The sequence below is a fragment of the Embiotoca jacksoni genome, unplaced genomic scaffold, assembly GCF_022577435.1.
Source record: "Embiotoca jacksoni isolate LCO1_2020_lvr unplaced genomic scaffold, fEmbJac1.0.p SCAF_5, whole genome shotgun sequence".
NCBI lineage: Eukaryota > Metazoa > Chordata > Actinopteri > Embiotocidae > Embiotoca > Embiotoca jacksoni.
The window spans coordinates 10,899,194-10,916,944 of NW_027185403.1; the positions used below are offsets into that span (position 1 = coordinate 10,899,194).

At 43.2% G+C, this 17,751-nt stretch overlaps 2 protein-coding genes across 3 annotated transcripts; both read right to left on the bottom strand.

The window, feature by feature from the left end:
- Positions 1-110: 110 nt before the first annotated feature.
- On the bottom strand, positions 111-8,886 carry tcirg1b (T cell immune regulator 1, ATPase H+ transporting V0 subunit a3b). 2 transcript variants are annotated; one of them, XM_069171927.1, is made up of 21 exons: positions 8,745-8,886; positions 7,517-7,635; positions 6,985-7,063; positions 6,748-6,896; positions 6,547-6,642; positions 6,375-6,436; positions 6,160-6,286; positions 5,960-6,042; positions 5,768-5,861; positions 5,338-5,550; positions 5,074-5,224; positions 4,806-4,945; positions 3,713-3,870; positions 3,527-3,617; positions 3,327-3,445; positions 2,965-3,178; positions 2,746-2,859; positions 2,576-2,662; positions 2,352-2,472; positions 1,948-2,119; positions 111-944 (listed from the first exon to the last, which is right to left on the bottom strand). In XM_069171927.1, exons 2-21 carry the CDS (start codon positions 7,631-7,633, stop codon positions 851-853), a joined length of 2,481 nt encoding a protein of 826 aa, XP_069028028.1. In that variant the 5' UTR covers positions 7,634-7,635; positions 8,745-8,886; the 3' UTR covers positions 111-850. The 2 variants fall into 2 exon arrangements, with proteins under 2 accessions (XP_069028028.1, XP_069028027.1); XM_069171926.1 differs by having other exon boundaries at positions 7,517-7,689.
- A 1,450-nt stretch (positions 8,887-10,336) lies between these two features.
- On the bottom strand, positions 10,337-17,381 carry prpf19 (pre-mRNA processing factor 19). The gene is made up of 16 exons (XM_069171432.1): positions 17,207-17,381; positions 16,837-16,986; positions 16,060-16,136; positions 15,566-15,707; positions 15,376-15,449; positions 15,205-15,270; positions 15,065-15,106; positions 14,856-14,930; positions 14,684-14,759; positions 14,480-14,589; positions 14,178-14,333; positions 13,401-13,470; positions 13,139-13,312; positions 12,824-12,906; positions 11,253-11,358; positions 10,337-11,160 (listed from the first exon to the last, which is right to left on the bottom strand). Exons 1-16 carry the CDS (start codon positions 17,223-17,225, stop codon positions 11,063-11,065), a joined length of 1,518 nt encoding a protein of 505 aa, XP_069027533.1. The 5' UTR covers positions 17,226-17,381; the 3' UTR covers positions 10,337-11,062.
- Between the last annotated feature and the right edge of the window lie 370 nt (positions 17,382-17,751).

Below are 17,751 nucleotides of genomic sequence, written 5' to 3' on the forward strand. Positions count from 1 at the left end.
CACCCTCCACGTTCCCGTTTACACGTCTTCCTCCAGAATAAAAGCTCGACTATATTTCAGTTCGTTTAATCGACAGGAATTTACACTTGTGGTCAGGAACAATGTAGATGAAACATTCACATAGGATTCAAAATCCTGTTTAATTCCAGTTTAAATTTGATACATTTTACAGTGTAAATTGTCAGAAAAAAATGTCCATTGCAGTGTTTTGTACGAAGTAGTGGCATCACAATTGAAGTTATGATACGTCCAAAACACCTATCACAAAAACAAACAGTCGCAATAAGGCACGAGAAGAAAAAAAAAAAATCTAACCATCAATAAATACCTGTGGTGTGTTCTTGGAAGACATGAAGATGGGGGCAAGTATCTTTGGCTCATAAAATCATTCAGATCATTCCCTGCTATTATTTGAACCACCCTGCAGGATTGGTTTACAATATACCAAGTCAACAATCATACATTCCCTTAAACTGCAGAACAGATCCATTGATTGAAGGACTTTCCCTTTTCATAATTGATGTCGATAATAAATGTTTATACAGTGAAAAGTAAATGATTACTATTTCTTGAACTATTGAAAGATGAATTAGAAAGCAGTACATAACAGCAAGTACAAAGTTAGCAAGTGGATACAAAAGTAAATTTTTTTCATATATCATGTCGTAGGAATTCATTATATAATGACTCATTCTCATTATAATGATGCAAAAATAAGAGTCTGTATCATTCATCATGATCATTGCGCAAGTTAATTAAACCGTTTCATTGAATACCTTTGGTAACACAGGATCATTCTGACACGTGCAGACACATAAATTATTTAACCGATTGGCAATCATTTGGCCGATCATAAAGCAGCTGAGGCGTTGATCAGAGATGAGAAGGAGAAAGGGTTGAGTTTGTAGCCTGTTCCGCTGTAGAATTTGTTCTGAAACTCCACCCTGCAAGACAAACAAAAATATACTTCAGTGCATGACTAATTGTTCTCCACCCGGTCTATTTCCCTAAAACTCTTCCCCGACAGCCGAGTCCTGTTTATTCCACAGTAGTCGTAAAGTGTACGTTTTTGACAAAAACAACAACTTTTGATACATATTCTAATCACAAAAACCTTAACATGGGTGCTGATGGTCACCAACAACAGGGTTTAGTGATTTTTTTTTTCCCACTGACATCAGACAAAAATAAAAGTGGAAAAAAAAATCACATGTATAAGAAAAAATAAAATAAAATACATTGGCTAGACTGAAATGAAATGCACTTAGAACATTCATGCTACCTACTGTAAGGGATTTATTGTTCTGTCTGTTATGTATCCTGCATGCAGTGTTGACTTTTTTTTCCTGAATGATCTCATCCACACAGATTGAAAAGCAGTAAAATTGCCATAATATTTTTTATGGTCATTTGTTTAAAAATAAAAATTAAAAAAAGGGGAAAATCTCAAAAAAAAAAAAAAAAAAAAATGTATTAAAAATAATCATACTATAATGCAAGAAATCTCTATCTGTTTTTTTTTTTTTTTTTCCCCCACATATGCTGACAACCGTTCATCCCGCCTGCTTCAAACTTGGTGAGTTTATTGCTCGGGACCCGAGGATGTGCAAAGTCAAATTTGCTGCGATTTGGACACGCAACACGTTTTATTTTTATAAACTTTAATGAACAGGTAAACAGCGCTCTGTGCGCGGCAGCGGTGGTGGTGTGTGTGGGCGAGGGGGAGGGGGTTCCACACCGCGTCACAGCAGACGCAGTCAAGCATGTCTTTACTTCCATCTGCAGCGAGCTGTTCTTATAAAAGCTCCGCAGAAATACCACAAGCCAGGCAAATCATACTACCAAACAAGCTACTCTGAACAAACCCTGTGCTAGTTGTAATCACATTAATTAGGCAAATGTATTGTTTGTATTTTTCCTCTTCGTCCTCCTCTTCCTCATCCTTACCAGTGCAGACGGAGTGCGTGCAGAAAGGCTGAGAGTCCCTCCATAACCAGGAGGATGGAGACGGTCAACACGGCAAAGAAGGCAAAAATCACAAAAAGCACTGCAGATCCCACGTAGCCCTGCCACTTCAGCGCAATACGCATGACCATCACCCACAGCACCTCTGACAGCTCTGTGGAGACAAAAAAAATAAAAATAACTTCCTGTCAAGAGACCCGGCTGGAAAGAATAGCGTACACGAACAACTGTCCGAAAAAAAGAGCCGGATGAGTAAGAGTGGTTTTAAACAGGAAGTCATACTCATGTGAGTGGGAAGATGCACATTGTGTGTGTGTGTGTGTGTGTGTGTGTGTGTGTGTGTGTGTGTGTGTGTGTGTGTGTGTGTCTGCATGTGTGCCACTAACGTGCGTGTGCCAGGCTGAGAGCCCAGAGTCGGAGGTAAGAGGCCGTGTTGGAGATGCAGCCCAGGCAGTACTCTATGGTGTGGATGGCCTGATGCATGAACACGTCTGCGGCGTCAAACTCCTACAGACAGCACAGTTACAGTCATAAGACAAGAAAAACAGGAGAGCACATGTGACCGATTTGATCCGTTTAATGAATTAAGTTAGGACGGCTTCTCTCCCACCTCCTCTTCAGCAGCTCCTCCGTCCACCTCCCCTTGATGGGTATTGATGGAGCCTTCATCAGCCACTAGCAGACGTCTGTCTTCATCCTTGATGTCGCAGACGATTTAAGATCAGAAAATGCGGCTCGTTGTAGATAAAAGGCGTCACGTTCAACCACACACGGACTCACGTCTTGATGACGTCGTCTCCTCTTGAATGTGATGTATTCGACCGTGGGCTTCCCAAGCAGGAGGACTGGGACAGAACACAGCGCCAGCACCACCAGGATCTTCTGCACCACCGACTAAACGCGAAGGGTGACGGGCAAAGAAAACCAGAATGTAGGCTTGTTCCCATTCGTTTGAAACCCTGATGTGTGATATGCAAGGGAAATGAGCAAACCACCCACCTGTCCTGAATAAAGCGGGAGGTTGTCATTGTTCTCTGTGAAGAGGAACATGTCTATGAAGTGGATAAGTATACTGGGAGCGATTTTGGACTGGGAAGAACTGTAGGCAATCCACTTAAAGACCACCATGAACACCAGGTAGCCAAACAGACACAGCATGAAGAACAGCTCCGGGATCAGCACAAAGAACACACATCTCATCTGGCCAAAGTGCCTAGAGACAACAACAACAACAACAACATCAACAACAACAACAACAACAACAACAACAACAAGGGGAACCAGAGACAGAGGATATGTCAAGGCGAGTCAGAATGAAGCATGAAAACAAACAACAGTGGAGGTGTACACACAACACTCACCAGTGGTTGAAGAAGGACAAGCAGACCCCAAAGGTCATGTGAATAACACCGATGATGACGGACATCTTCATCTTGTACGAGTTCAGGAAAGTTAGTTTGTTGTTGGCTAGGCCCCAAATCTGTCAACACAAAACAAGATAATGAGAGACGTGCGGTAATGTTTGTTCTTGAATGAAGGCCGACGAGCGTGACGGTCATACCGGGTCGATGCCAAACGGATAGGCGCTGGTGAAAACGCCAGTCACGACAGGATCCATGGACAAGTACTGGTTCTCTGCCAGCACTGATGCGCTGGAAGAGAACCACAAAGGTCAGAAACAAAGTGTGGACACTGAAGGGGAATTTTTTTTTTTATTATTTCGAGTTTCACTACGACATGTCCTCACTTCCATGTGTTGTTGTCGAACATGGGGCCGACGTGCCACGCCGAGTTGAAGGTACTGAGGCCTCTGCTGAAGCACTCGTTGTAAATGGCCCCCGTGTAGATCGAGAACAGTCCCATCAGCAGAATCAGATACCGTCCTCCAAACATCATCGTCCAGATCTGAAACACGGAGACGGACACACATTTCTGAGTTTAATGTTCAACGTCAGAGACATGTTTCAGCACTTTTGTTGCACAGGCATCTCACGTGTTTTTATTAGTGTTCCATCATCAAGGATGAGTAAAAATAACATTACCAATAAACTTAAACACAAACTAGACAAGTTCTGAGTACCCTCAATTTAATTTACCTAAACTGTGACTGGGCTGGACTCATAAACAGATGGCATGTGATGATCTGTGCAATCACCATCACATGCATTTGTTTTAGTACGAGTCCAACAGTCTCTGATTGTTAGGTCTGTTTTGTACGGGAGATGATGAAAACCAAAAAAAAAGGCGGGAGGGATTCAATAAAAAACCTTTCACATCTTTCCTTTTTTAACGTCGCCAAAGAGAAACATAAAAACAATTTAAGTGGCTATTAACTGAAAAGAAACCATGTGAACTTATTGTTTGGGTCAAATGTCGAGCTTTTCTATTCGTTTTGGCTTTAAATATTAAAGGTTATTTGCTCTATATTTTCATGTTGTCAACAAATTCCACACAAAAACCAAAACCAACAATGAATTGATCCCACGTGTTGGCAGTGTACCCAAAATCTGAAAGCGGTTTTACTTTAATTGTTAAAAAAAAACACTTCACTCTGTCGAGTCACACTGTTACACCTTGGGGCTGGTTTCTTCATGATGAAAAATATGGGAAATATTGGAATGTATGAAATATTTGCTGTCTTATTATGAGTTGGTTAGGACCAGAATCATTTTTGGACAACAATGGGGCGCTATGATACAGAGGAATAACTTTAATAAGGCTCTAATTACAGAGACGTAACGTTTTAGTAATAGCTTTTCATAGTTGGTTGTTTCATGAAATGTTTTGACTACACGAAAAAGAAATATACAAGTTATATTTCACATTAGATTTAGAGTTACCTCATTGTTGTTGTTCCTGAGTTTGGGGTCCTTCTCCTCAAGGACCATCCAGAGGGCAGCCAGAGTCATCAGCAGACCATGACCCACATCCCCAAACATCACCGCGAACAGGAAGGGGAACGTAATTATGGTGTACACCGCTGCAGATGAACGAGACAAAAGACTTAACTAAAGACAAACGCAAGACAGACGAAGCTTTCTTTGGGCTCCGCATGGAACAAATCGTTAATGCCAAACACTCAAGAGAAAATAATTCCAGGTGACGTGCCTGGGTTGACTTCACGGTAGCTGGCCACTCCGTAGGCGTCGACGATGTTCTGGAAACCAGCTGTGAAAGAGTTGAGGGGGAACAGAGTAGGTGGAGGGGTGGAGGTAGGCAGGCGGTTGTAGAAAGAGTCGACCCCGCTGCCACTCTTCCTCTGAGGACGGAGAAGAGGGTTGGATAAAGAAACGAAGAGCAAATTAGGTTCATTAGTCGTTTACGTCGAGGTTCCTGGCCTACAACTGTGTCCGCGCTGCTCTGTTGCCTCACCCCTCCCTCTCTCAGAGCACTCTGCAGTTCAGGCAGCTTGGCAGTGGGACACCAGGCCTCAGCGATCAGGCACTTGTCGGTGACAGAGGGGCTGCAGAGGTTCAGAACCATCTGGATCGCCTTGCACTTCTGAACTTGCACCTTCCACTGGGGCAGGTCGGCCACCGCCCGCACCAACAGCTGCTGCAGGAAGGTCTCCGTCTGTGACAACACCTGAAGTGCACACGAGGGAAGTCAAAGGAGCGAGGTGACTCGTTTTGAAAATACTGGAACCGTTCATCAGAGAAATGATAAGACCCACACTACTGCAATCTTTTAGTATTTTCAGACGTTACAAAGGAGGGTAAATGCTGGTGATTGTATCAAGGTAGCAATGAAAAGTCACCATGACTTTATAAAAAAATAAATAAAAAAAAGGCCAGACACTCACTGATTTGATATCCTCAATTCTGCCTTGAAGACCCTGGAGAATCTCCTCTCTCTCTGTGCTGCTCTCTGGGTATGCGAACGTCTGTGTGCGGAAGCTGTGCGGAGGGGAAGTCAAAAGACATTCAGGCTGAATAGACAGCAGCGAATAGATCAACACTGAAAAAGAACCGAACTGATGCACAGATCTGCCCACCAGTCGCATATCTTCTTCACTTTCTGTCCAATCTGTTCCCCCCAGAAGGAAATAAGGAACACCTTCCACTGAACCATTTCACCCTGCAAAAAATAAACAATAAACAGCAAACAGCTGACGTAAAATACGAATTAAGGAAACCCGTAAAATGAGGCCATCTTTCAACCATGATCCCCTCGCTCTGCATCCGAAGCTCCTACCGTATCAGGATGCTCGAGTCGATCCTCCATTTCTCTAAAATCCACGATAATATAACCGCGACACGCTCGCCATAGCAACCGTTCAAATGAGTTGACTTTCCAAGGATGGACCACTCCTGCCACGAAACTGAAGAAGAGGAGATTTGATGGAAAATGTGTTGCATGTAGATAAAAACAGAAAACACTTCACGGAAGTTTTGGTAAGTCTTATTCACCAGAGGTGGACATCTTGGCGGTTGTCAAACAAGCCTTGGCTTTCCAACGCAGGTGGCGGTGCCTGTGAGAATAAACAAAGGGGAGAAGATTAGGTCGTTTTGTATCGCGGTATAATAAAAGAAAAAGTGATAATGATGCAGGAGCTGCTGCAGACGTGTCATTTGTATCCACCTGTGAGGCTGTGAGACAGTGTGTTTTGGTCAGGACTCCTCTGTACTGACAGAGCTGGGTCAGCTGAGCCCGAAGGCTGTCTCTGTTTCTGGACACCTGGCGAGAAACACACGCACGGCAAATCCCATCAACCCGAAGAGCTCATCCTTCTCTGGTGGTCCACCAAAGATTCATCATCACAGCCTGCATTTAAGCGCTCACCTCTTTAAGCTCTCTGGCCAGCCTCTCGCTCTCCTCCTCTATGGTGATGAGTTCACGGGGCTGCGGTGCCGAAGGTGTCGGGCACGGAGGAGGGAGGGTACCCCGCAAGGATGGAGACAGGGAGCGACTGATCTCCTGCTCCAGGAAGGCTGATGGGCAGATGGAGAATCATGACAGAGCTAATAAATACAGAACGTCAATGGAAATGCATGTGAGGAGCAACGAGTCGGTACTTACTGAACGTTTTCTCGAGTGCCTCACACCGTCGGACCTCGCCGACAAACTTCCTCTGAAAGGCGTTCACGTTGGGATTTAACTGAAACGTCAGAGCAGGGGGGGGAGAGGACGAGGTCAACACGCTCATTTGTGTTCACGTGATCACGGAACGATAAAGGAGGACAATGTTACTTTATCTGACTGACTCAAAGCGACCATCAGTTCATCATCTTATCTCAAAGTTATTTAATTAGGGATCTAATCAGACAATCCTATTCAGCTGTAAATAGATTAACTAATGTGCTCTCAATAGAGAATTAGAGCAACGATCAAAGGTTTGTAATGAGCCAAAACGGATGAAAACATAGTCAAAATTATTAGTTACGTGCATGTGAAATAATATAGGCAGAAATAGGAGCACAATAGTTGTACACAGAAAAGTCGTCGAACAGCCCAAAACAGTAGCTGAAGATCCTCAAATTGAGTGAGGAATCTGAACTTTGCACCACAAGATGATAAACGAACAGAAGAAACAAGAGTTTAAGTGACTCACGTCTCTGAACTCAACCAGGCCCAGTTCTCCCAGCTCACTGACACAATTGTAGGCTGAGCCGGACTGAAGGAAGAGCTGCACCAGGCACACCTCCTCGCTGCGAAACATGGAGCCCATCGCTGCCCGCACAACACCAACGAAACAAGTCCGAGTTCAGGTTTCGCTCTTAAAAGCTGACAACAAAGCATCAAAGTACCCACGTTCAAAGTGGGAGGAGAGAGTATTGCAGAAGTGAAGAGCAGATCAGCAATAAATGGTAAAAACAAAACTTCACAGATGGCATCGGGTTTCAGTTAGGACAATAATAAACTTGACTAACTAGACTCAACAATGCAGAAGTGTTTTAGTGGAAACTGCAAAAAGGGGAAGCGTTGAATCCTCCTGACTGTGATGATCAGGTGGGATTTCCAGTGTTACACAGATGCGCTCCTGAGAAGATTTCAAGCTTACAATCAACCCTCCACACAAAAAAACCAACCCATTGCTATAGACAGTCAGCTGCCTGTTTATTACTCCCACTTAGTTCAAACTGTATGACGTCAGATACAGGAGCTCTGAAATGAATCCCACCTTCACGAAGGTTACAACGTTTGACTTTAAGTTTAGTTCAACATTTTCTGGACGTTGTTGGGAGTTTTCTGCTGAGCTTTGAGGTGCCGTTAAAACGCCTTCGTTAACGAAATGTAACAGCATCATCATCATCATCATCATCATCACACCTCTAAGACAGTTTCAGCGTGAAGTCAACGGTGTGAGCTTTGTGTAGGTGGTAGTTGTTGTAATGTACCAAATAAACTGACAACTGAGAGTACGAGATGTAAAACGTGTGACTTGGCTTTATAACGATTAACGCATTTATAAAAAGGAGTCTAGTAAAAAAAAAAAAAAAAAAAAAAAAAAAAATAGAAAACGGATTTGCATTTTCTTGTGAATGGTCTTTCACCTCTACAATCTGTCTGCGTCGACATTTATCTCCCCACGAAACTGGGGCAGTTTCGTTTTACTGGCACACTTTACCAGAGAAACGAGGAAATGAAACGAAAAGTTTAACGTTAAAGCGTTGAATTACTTTTAATTGATTAATGTTAAGGGGAATTCCGAGGAGGGAAGAGGAGGAGGAGGTTGAAATAGGACACTGGTTTGTTTTGTGTCATGCCGATAGGAGTCAAGCTGATAAACCGCTTCATAAAATTAGCACAAAAATCGAGCTAAATCTCAGCTTCCTCACCTTTCTGCCTGCTCGGTTCTGCCGGGCTGCGACGTGTTGTCCTTCAGGCTGTCCGGTCCCGTACCCGCAGACAGACCGGCGACTGCAAACCGGGGGGAAACCAGACGTGTTTGAGAGATTTGGGAGAAGAAGTTCTCCCCGTCTCGCACTTCCCGTTTGTGAGAGTCACGTTACTGGAATCTCACGTGACGGGACAGTCGACGTTCGTCCCTCGTTTGGCCACGAGGGGTCGAGATTTTATTTTTAATTTATTTTATTTTTTCCCCCACGTGATTTAAATGGCGGTAACGAGTTCAGCCGACACAGTGTGGCGCTATTTGTCCTGTGGAAGTAACGTCTAACCGTCCCTGTGATAATCTGCCACGCTTCGATAATCTGGGATACAATGATAGACAATAATAGGCAAACAATGGTTGCTAAGCAACATACGTAACGACATAATTGGACCGTCATAACCGTGTAATGGGGAGCATGTACACGTCGCGAGGTTCCAAGGGTTGATAAGTTCCCAGGTAAGATCCCAGGGTTCTAAAATCATATGGTTCCATGTTCCCATGGTTCCAAAAGCCCAGGGTCCTATTTCCCTATCGGATGGTTGTAAGCACCTAATGTCCTCTGTTCACGGTTCCAAGATCCAATGTCTCCGGGGTTCTACGTTACTAGGATTCTATGTTCCCAGGGTTCAGATTTTTTTTTTTTTAAAGTCATATGATCCCGTGGTTTGAATTTCCCATGGTCCTGTGTTTCTAGGGTTCTAAATTCAGATGCTCCCTGGGTTCCGTAATTCTAAAGTCTCATGTTCTCAGAGTTCTGTTTCCAAGGTCATTTATGTCCCCCAAGGTTCCAAGTTCCCAAGGTCTTATGAATTCCCAAAGTTCTTAGTTCCCCTATATTCCAAGGGTCCAATGTTCCTGGATTATGTCCCCAGGGTTCTTAATTCCCATGGTCCTATTTTCCCCTAGTTCAACCCTAATCCCCCAGTTTATATCATTTTAAAGGACCTTCTCAGGATCCCATTATGTGCCATATATACCCATATATATACACGTTGGGACCCTGAAAACCCAAATACGTAGAACGTGGGAACACGGGTGGCATTAGAACGATCCTGTGTAGTTATATGCAGTGATATCAAACCCGTTTAGACAAAAAAAAACAGCATAATTTGCACCAGAATATATGAAATGTTGCGATACGATCGTGTGAGGATTAATTTCTTGAATTAGGCCTTATCCATGTTAAAGTGGTATCACCATCATTAAATGATCTCTCCTCCTTAAAGGATTCAAGCAGGGAAAACGCAAACGCTCTACATGTCGAAAGCACAACGCGTCCTACTGGGTACGTAGTGTACGTACCGCTGCACAGTGAAGCTCCGACATCAAAGCGCATTTTGATTTGAAGGGGGGGAAACTTATCGGTTCAATCCAGTCATGAAACAATCAACGAGGAATTAATATTGTAAGGCGCCGCCGCGCTAACGAGCATAAACTTCATATTTGGTGAAATTGTTTTAAATGGGGGGCAAATACATTCAAAAGGAAAACTGAAGTCATTTTCATCCCAGCTCAAAAGTGACAAGACGCTTGTACGGCAATACAAAAGATATTTTATTTTATTGTAAAAGGGCCAAAGGGGGGAAACGGGTACAACAGCAAGAAATGAGAAATATACAATTGGAAAAAAAAAAAAAAAAAAAAAAAAAAAAAGGCAAATGTTTAAATTGAACGAATTAAACTAGAAGAGGGTTAAACTTGACAAAATTTTTTCACAGAAGTACGTAACTCATACACCTGTTCATCTTCCATTTCACTGTACATCACTATAGATGTATTTTTTTTTAATTATCTTGCACTACTGTAATGAAGCTGCTCTACATTTAAGAAGCGAAGTAGATCGTCACCAATTATAGTTGCTGACCATGTACACTTTGATTTGTAACATGAGCAACCGAGGACACCCCTCCTCCTCCTCCTCCCCCACACACACACACACACACGGAAAAGAAAATACTACAGTAAAATCATAATTGCTGGCAAACAGGACAAGAAACTTTACACTGGCTTTTGTATCTCATTTCACATCATTTCGATTTTAAACTCACAAAGTCAACAAACATGTTGTTATACTAACCATGCTGCGGGGGTTTCAAATAGCAGATGATTTCATGGGATTTCTTTCCTGGACATGAGGACTAACACACTAAAGAAAAGCCGTTAGCCGTGATATTTTTTTTCTCCTTTTTCTAAAAAAAAAAATTACACAGAGACCATCCTATCCTCCCTCTCAGCTCTCCTTCCTCCCGAATGCAACCGTCTCTACAAACTGTAAAATTTGAGACTTCTGTCCATTCCTGCGGACGTCAGGAACTGAGCGTTCTCTCCGAAGGCCACTCCAGTCACCAGCCCTGTGTGGTCTACGGTTGGAGAAGAAAACTTGTCATGTCACGAGCAGACTTGGGATGAACATTTGGACATACATTATCATGTTTTCCCCGCCCCTCCTCACCTGTGAAGTTGAGGACCTCGGACCACTGCTTGCAGATGTAGACACGGATGTCAGATCCTCCGACAGCCAGGTAGGTACCACTCTGGTCAAACACGAGGGACTTCACCTGAAAAAAAGCAAAAGGATGAGAGTCAGAAGCACAAGCCGACGAATATGGCACGATTATTCTTCCGTTTACTGCAGTCGGTAGTTTGTTTATTCGCCCTCATTGCCTGTGATTGAACAAGAAGGTCGATATTTTCTCACGTCCATGTGGTTGACATGGAGCTAAAGCCAGAAGGTGTCTAGCTTAGCTTAGCATAAAGACAGGAAGCAGTAAGAAACAGCGAACCCAAGGAGTGCACAGAGCTCGGGTCCGTAACAGCTCTTGTGTGATGGCTTCATACTTACTGGTCATTTTTCCTTGATTTTTTTGTTTGTTTGTTTCTAACACGTAACCGTTATTTTTTGGGCTATTTTGTATAAGGTCATTTCCTGCTTTGTGCGGGAGCCGACAGACAAAGTTAAAACAGTTTGCCGTGTTTTACTTTTTAAAAAACATTCATCGTCATGATTATGTTATAAATATTTCACACGCAGTGCTTATGGCAGGAAGAGAGCGCATATCTTGTCCTACTTAAAAGACCAGAGGGTCGACGTTGATGTGGTGATGTGATTCACGGTGTCATATATTGACTGGATTCTCTACATCGATCCAGTCTGAGCGTCTTTACGTTGGTTTGATACCCGCTGAGCTTCTAAAAAAAAGAAGAAAAAAAAAGACTGCCGAGTAGCCTCTGGGACGCTAATACAATAAAACACCTCTGGCCAAATCAATCTCACAACAAGAACACCCTTGCACTTCTGTTTTGTTCTAATTCATTGCACTGTTGTTTAGGTTTTGTTTAATTTATTTAATATTATTCCATCTTATTTTATTGTATAGAATGTGCATTTTTAAAATTAATTATATTCATTATTTGTGCCCTGTACATGCTGCTGTAACATCAACATTTCCCTCTGAGGGATTAAGAAAGAAAGAAAGAAAGAAAGAAAGAAAGAAAGAAAGAAAGAAAGAAAGAATCTATCTATCTAACTAACTAACTAACACACACACACACACACACACACACACACACACACACACACACACACACACACACACACACCATGGCTTGTGTGGTGGCGTTATAAGCATCGTCTAGAATCAATCGGCTGTGGGTCGTGTCGGAGCCATAACGTAAAGCACATGGTTCCAGTGGGATCCAGCTTTAACCTGCCGCTCAAAAAGTTAAAACAATCCACCTACCAGCACCATACCGTTTTATTACACATGTATTCTGCTCGTTTAATCTACACACAAACAGAAAAGTAAAATGTCAAGTTGAGGTCCGGTGATGGTAAAACTCCAGGATCGCTGGACAAGAAATACCCTCCATTTAAGCTAAGCTAATTGCCCGCAGGCTCAAGTGTCATATTTGGTGTACTGCTATAAGCACTGTGTCAATCTCTTCATCCAACTCCAGCTGGCACAACTATTTCTCAAAATATCACACCATTCCTTTAACAGGAATGTACTCTCAATTGCTTACCTCATAGTTGTTGTCCAGAGTGATGGTCTTGAAGTTCTTCAGTTTCCTCAGATCCCACAGTTTCAGAGAGCTATCCTGGGCACCTAGAGGACAGCGCCCGACAATCATGTTAGGGTGTTTGACAAGACAATTAAACATACAGTTCCAGGTCACTTCGGTGCTGTGGGATTCAAAGATATTGTCGGGTCTGTGTGCAGGTTAATGTGATGCGAGAGCAACTGTCGATTTGTTCCTGCAACTTTACGGTCAACTGCAGAACGTGTGTTTCGAAGATTAACAGCAACGTTGTGTAAAAACGTGGTGAGTGATCCCAACCTGTGGCCAGATAGTATCCGTTCTCAGAGAAAGCGATGGAGGTGACGGGTCCAGAGTGGCCTGGGAAGTTGGCCACGTTGGTGCGCTCCTTCAGATCCCAAATCTTGATCTGGGAGTCGGCCGTACCAGTGCCAAAGATAAGACCATCGGGGTGGAACTGAGCACAGGTGAGAGCTGTGGGGCCCGAACGGAAACGTTACCACCTAGAAGAGGACTCTTGTTCAACTCTGTCAAGTACATCAATTAGCAGAGAGGCACTTACCACAGCCTGCACTTTCATCAGTAACTTTGGTGAGGACTTTCCCAGTTTGGATATCAGAAAAGGCCCAATACTGCAGGAGAAAACACAACAACGCTGAAGTTAGCGTGGTGATGCAGTTGAACAGTGAAAAGATCCAACACCATTAATCACAAATTCGAGGTCTGTCAGTATTTTCTTCATGCAGCACACTAGGGGTGGGTGATATGGCCCTAAAATAATATCACCATATATCGGTTTCTTTCGCGATAACGCTATTCTTGACAATATTACAAAATCATGAAAAATATTTGATTATTTATTTTAATTACCAACAATTTGAACAAAAGTGTGATATTTATGTCAGCATAAACGTAACATTATGACTTCTAATATCCATTTGAATGTAAGCAAAAAAAAAAAAAGAACTCTTAAATCTTTAGTCGATAAAAACAGCATCTCAAAGTGAGATTCAGATCCTGTGAACAGCCCTGAGGGAGGATTTGGAGGTGCAGGAGAGCCGCTGCTCTGTCAGGACGACCACCGTGATCAGCTGCAAAGCCCCCAATTACTTCCTCGCCCCTGTCGGCAGATTCAGCGACGTTTTGGCCTGGTTTCTCTGAAGCTTAGGGTCGAGGTTTGCCCATTGTTGACGTAGTTTTGGGGCTTTTGTCTGCTGCAGTCGGTGTGTGTGTGTGTGTGTGTGTGTGTGTGTGTGTGTGTGTGTGTGTGTGTGTGTGTGAAGCGCACAGAGACGACAGCGGAGGAACTCGATGTGGCACAACCCGACCGCACACAAACCTGATCTTCAGAGGAGCTGAGCAGGTAGTCTCCGGTGGCGTGTAGGGAGAGTCCGGTGACGCCCGCCTCGTGGGCGCGCACCACCTGCACACAGTTGCCCCCGGTGACAGACCACACACGGATGGTGGTGTCAGGAGATGCAGAGAAGACCACCGACTACAAGGGAAAAGACAACAAGAGGGCGAGACGTGGGGAAAAGATAAGAAATAGGAGATGGCCCTTCTCCAAATAGATCAAACTCTTCCCATAAGTGTTTACCAGATTTTGTTTCTTGTTGACGTACGAGAGAGATGAAGAGTTACCTGAGATGGATGGTAAATGACAGAGGTGACTTTCTTGGTGTGACCCTTTAGTGTCGCCACAATTTGCTCCTCGTTCTTGTCAAACACCACCACATTCTTATCAGCTCCACCTGGAAGAACACAAGAGGGTCATTATCACAGAACAGAGTCTTCGTGTGGTGTTTGACATGCAAACAAATCAAATGCGAGATGCATTCAATATACCCGTGAGCACTTTGTTGGTGTCTGAGGGACACAGATCCAGAGAAAGAATACCGGGCACACTGGCACTATGAAGACCCTGAGGGCAACAGGACACAGACAGAAAGCTGACACAATTATCTGTCTGTCAATCAAACGGGTTCATTCTCCCGATTATGCCGAAACAAATACTTACAGCATGGGAGGCCACTTGGCGGTATTTGCTGAGATCTTCAGCTCTAACCAGCTCCTCTGGAACAGTTTTTCCTCTCTGGAGAAATACAGTAAAGCAGTTTCAGGAGTGAGTAAATTATTACAATGATTAAAGACGTGTTATAGAACAAGTTTGTACACAACAAAGAGATATTACAGCATTAAAGTAGCAAAATAAGAGAGATACATTACCTTCTTCCTCTCTGTAGTGAGGATAGTGGCCTTGTCTTGGAGCTGTAAACAGAAAAAAAGAAAACTGAAATATATCTTGGGCAAACTTAAAAAAAAAAAAAAAAAAAATGACAGTGGCTAAAAGAAAATGAAAATCGTACCTTCTGGATGATCTCTGGGGTCATTCCCACCTGTTCACTAATCTCCATGGGCTCTCCACCAGCACCCTGAAATACAGAAGGCAGAGTTAGAGATTGTTAGAAGGGAGTACAGTAAAAGATGATGAGAGTGATCAGAGTCTAATTGACTGGAGTTAAAGGTCAGCTACTCACAGTTGCAGCTGGCTGAGAGGCAGGGACTGCCTGAGGGGCAATCAATCCAGCCTGGGGTTTAAGTGTGGCGAGAGCTGTGGAAAGGACAAAGACCCGATGAGAAAAACACACTCTAATAATATCATCTGATCACTGTAAAAAGAGAAATTCTATATGCTTCGATTGAGGACACAAACTGCTGTCAACCCACCTTCTCTGGCAGCAGTGACCTCTTTGGTGAGTCGAGCGATGACTCTGCAGGCAGCATCATGTTGGTATAGGGCATGTGACAGTTCTTGGCGAGTCGTCTGCAGCTGCTGACGCAAGGTGAAACTATGGAGCATAACAGCATCCTAAAACAGAAAAGAGAAAACATTTTAAATTTGAATTTTTAAAAGAAAAAGGCCAAATGAACTCAAATATTACAGGCTTGGCACACAATTACTACTGTGGCTTTAACAAACAACCAGTGAGCAACATAATTGAAGACAGATTGCACTGTTGCCGTTAAAGATTTGTTTAAAAGTTTGATGCACTCAGCTCCAGTTTCCTCCCGTTATAAATATTGACAATATTCTTGACAGAAATAAAACAAACAAAATCGACTGTTGATCCAAATTAGAGGTTCTGAGTAACATTTACTGTATGAAGGTGTTTTTTTGTGGATTTCTTCTTTGCCACCTGCCCTGGGTTCACAGTACTTACCCACTCATCTTGAAGAGACTTGAGAATGGCAGGAATGCTTGTAGCTGATGGCGCCTTTGGTCTAATAGGATGGGATACTGAAACAAAGAAAAGATGTTCAGAAAAAAAGTGTTACTTGAATAACTCGGTGAGATTCAATCAAGTCTTAGCTTATTCACACTAGTTGCGGGCCATGGGAGCAAGTCACACAGCTATCTATACCAAGGGGATTCATTTCTGAAGCAAGTACGTCTGATGTTTGACCGGACACACCTTTAAACATCACTTCAGCTGAAACAACTAGTGCTTGACAGAATGACATCAAACTATATTTAAAATTAAAAAAATTAAATCACTTAATCATGTTTTAATCTCTCAAAAAACATCCGACATCTGTAATATCAGAAGAGTTTACCACAAATAACGTATTACCTATTCTGTTTGATCTTTCTCTAATGAACAACTTGCAGGTAAAATGCATGTGAAGCTCCAGTAAAGCCTCTTTACATTAAGATCACGATGTTTGGCTTATGTCAAGACTGTTACTAATAGGTGTCGATTTATTTATTTTTGGGGGGTGGGGGGGGGCAGCCTTATGCGTTATCCTTCAATAGTGGTCTTTTAGTTATTCTTTCTCTCAGTTCAGATGAATGGACCACCTCTCCCAACTTCAGCCTGCTGAATCACAAGTTTCCACACATTACGTTGAGGCCATTATGCCCTCGACGAGGGTTGATCAGAAGACACGTTGTGTTCGCGTTGTGCATCAACCTCTTTAATTGTGCCCTTAAGGTTCACCTTTGATGTCTACGAGCTGCTCCTCGGACAGAGGCTGTCCGTTCATCGGGTCCGTCCCATTTTCTGCGATGTACTTCTCGATCAGCCGGCGCTCAAACACCTGGTTGGACACCGGGGAGACGCACGGGTGCTCCGGCACCTCATTGGAGACTGGGGGGGGGAAAAACACCAAAAAAAAAAGTGCAGCTACAACTTAAAAACCACATGATACCAACAGTAAAAACGACCTCGAACAAGACCGGTGAACTATCTCGACTCGATGGCGGTAATGCATGGCCGCTAATGTTAGCTCCATTAGCTGCCAGCATTAGCGCGGGGCTAGCTAGCCCCACCGCCACTCAGTCATATCAATAAATTAATCTGGACTTACTTGCACAAACCAAAGACATCTTCCCAACGCAGTCCTAGCAGTTTCTTCTTAAAACGGAATGATGCTCGCTCTGTGTCTGATAGTTATTACCGCTAAAGGACACTTTACTTATGTTTGTCTCAAACTGGAAGTAACACGCTGTCCTTTCATTGCCGCTGCAAACGGAGCTTCTTCTTCTGCTTCTTCTTCTTCTTCTACGCTTCGTTTCAGCCTTTCACTTCCTGCACTGCCCCCTGCCGTCGGAATTACACAGCTGCACCGGTGGACAAATCTCCATAGAAAACTTTGCAGTGGGTTAATCAGGCAAATCAAGCGCAAATACAAAATAGTCTGTGAGAATAAAATAATGTATACAGTTCAAATTAAAATGAGAACATGATGGTAAAAATATGTGGGATTTAGGTTGTTATGTAAGACAAAGAAGCAATTACTGTATGAACTTGATTTGAGCACCTGTGAAGGCCATTTTTCACTTATTCCTGACATTTCATAGCCTCAATCATTAGTTGCAGCCAAATGCACACACCACACATACAGTATATTTG

What these genes read in the sequence shown, in the direction of transcription:
- prpf19 (XM_069171432.1), bottom strand. An exon ending in GCAGCTCGTAGACATCAAAG is followed by an intron (nt 16,137 to 16,836) that starts GTGAACCTTAAG and finishes TCTTTGTTTCAG; the next exon opens with TATCCCATCCTATTAGACCA. An exon ending in CGGATACTATCTGGCCACAG is followed by an intron (nt 12,907 to 13,138) that starts GTTGGGATCACT and finishes GCTGTCCTCTAG; the next exon opens with GTGCCCAGGATAGCTCTCTG.
- tcirg1b (XM_069171927.1), bottom strand. Translation starts at nt 7,633, where the DNA reads ATGGGCTCCATGTTTCGCAGCGAGGAGGTGTGCCTGGTGCAGCTCTTC. An exon ending in GCCTGGTTGAGTTCAGAGAC is followed by an intron (nt 7,064 to 7,516) that starts GTGAGTCACTTA and finishes CTGACGTTTCAG; the next exon opens with TTAAATCCCAACGTGAACGC. An exon ending in CACGCACTCCGTCTGCACTG is followed by an intron (nt 945 to 1,947) that starts GTAAGGATGAGG and finishes TTTGTCTTGCAG; the next exon opens with GGTGGAGTTTCAGAACAAAT.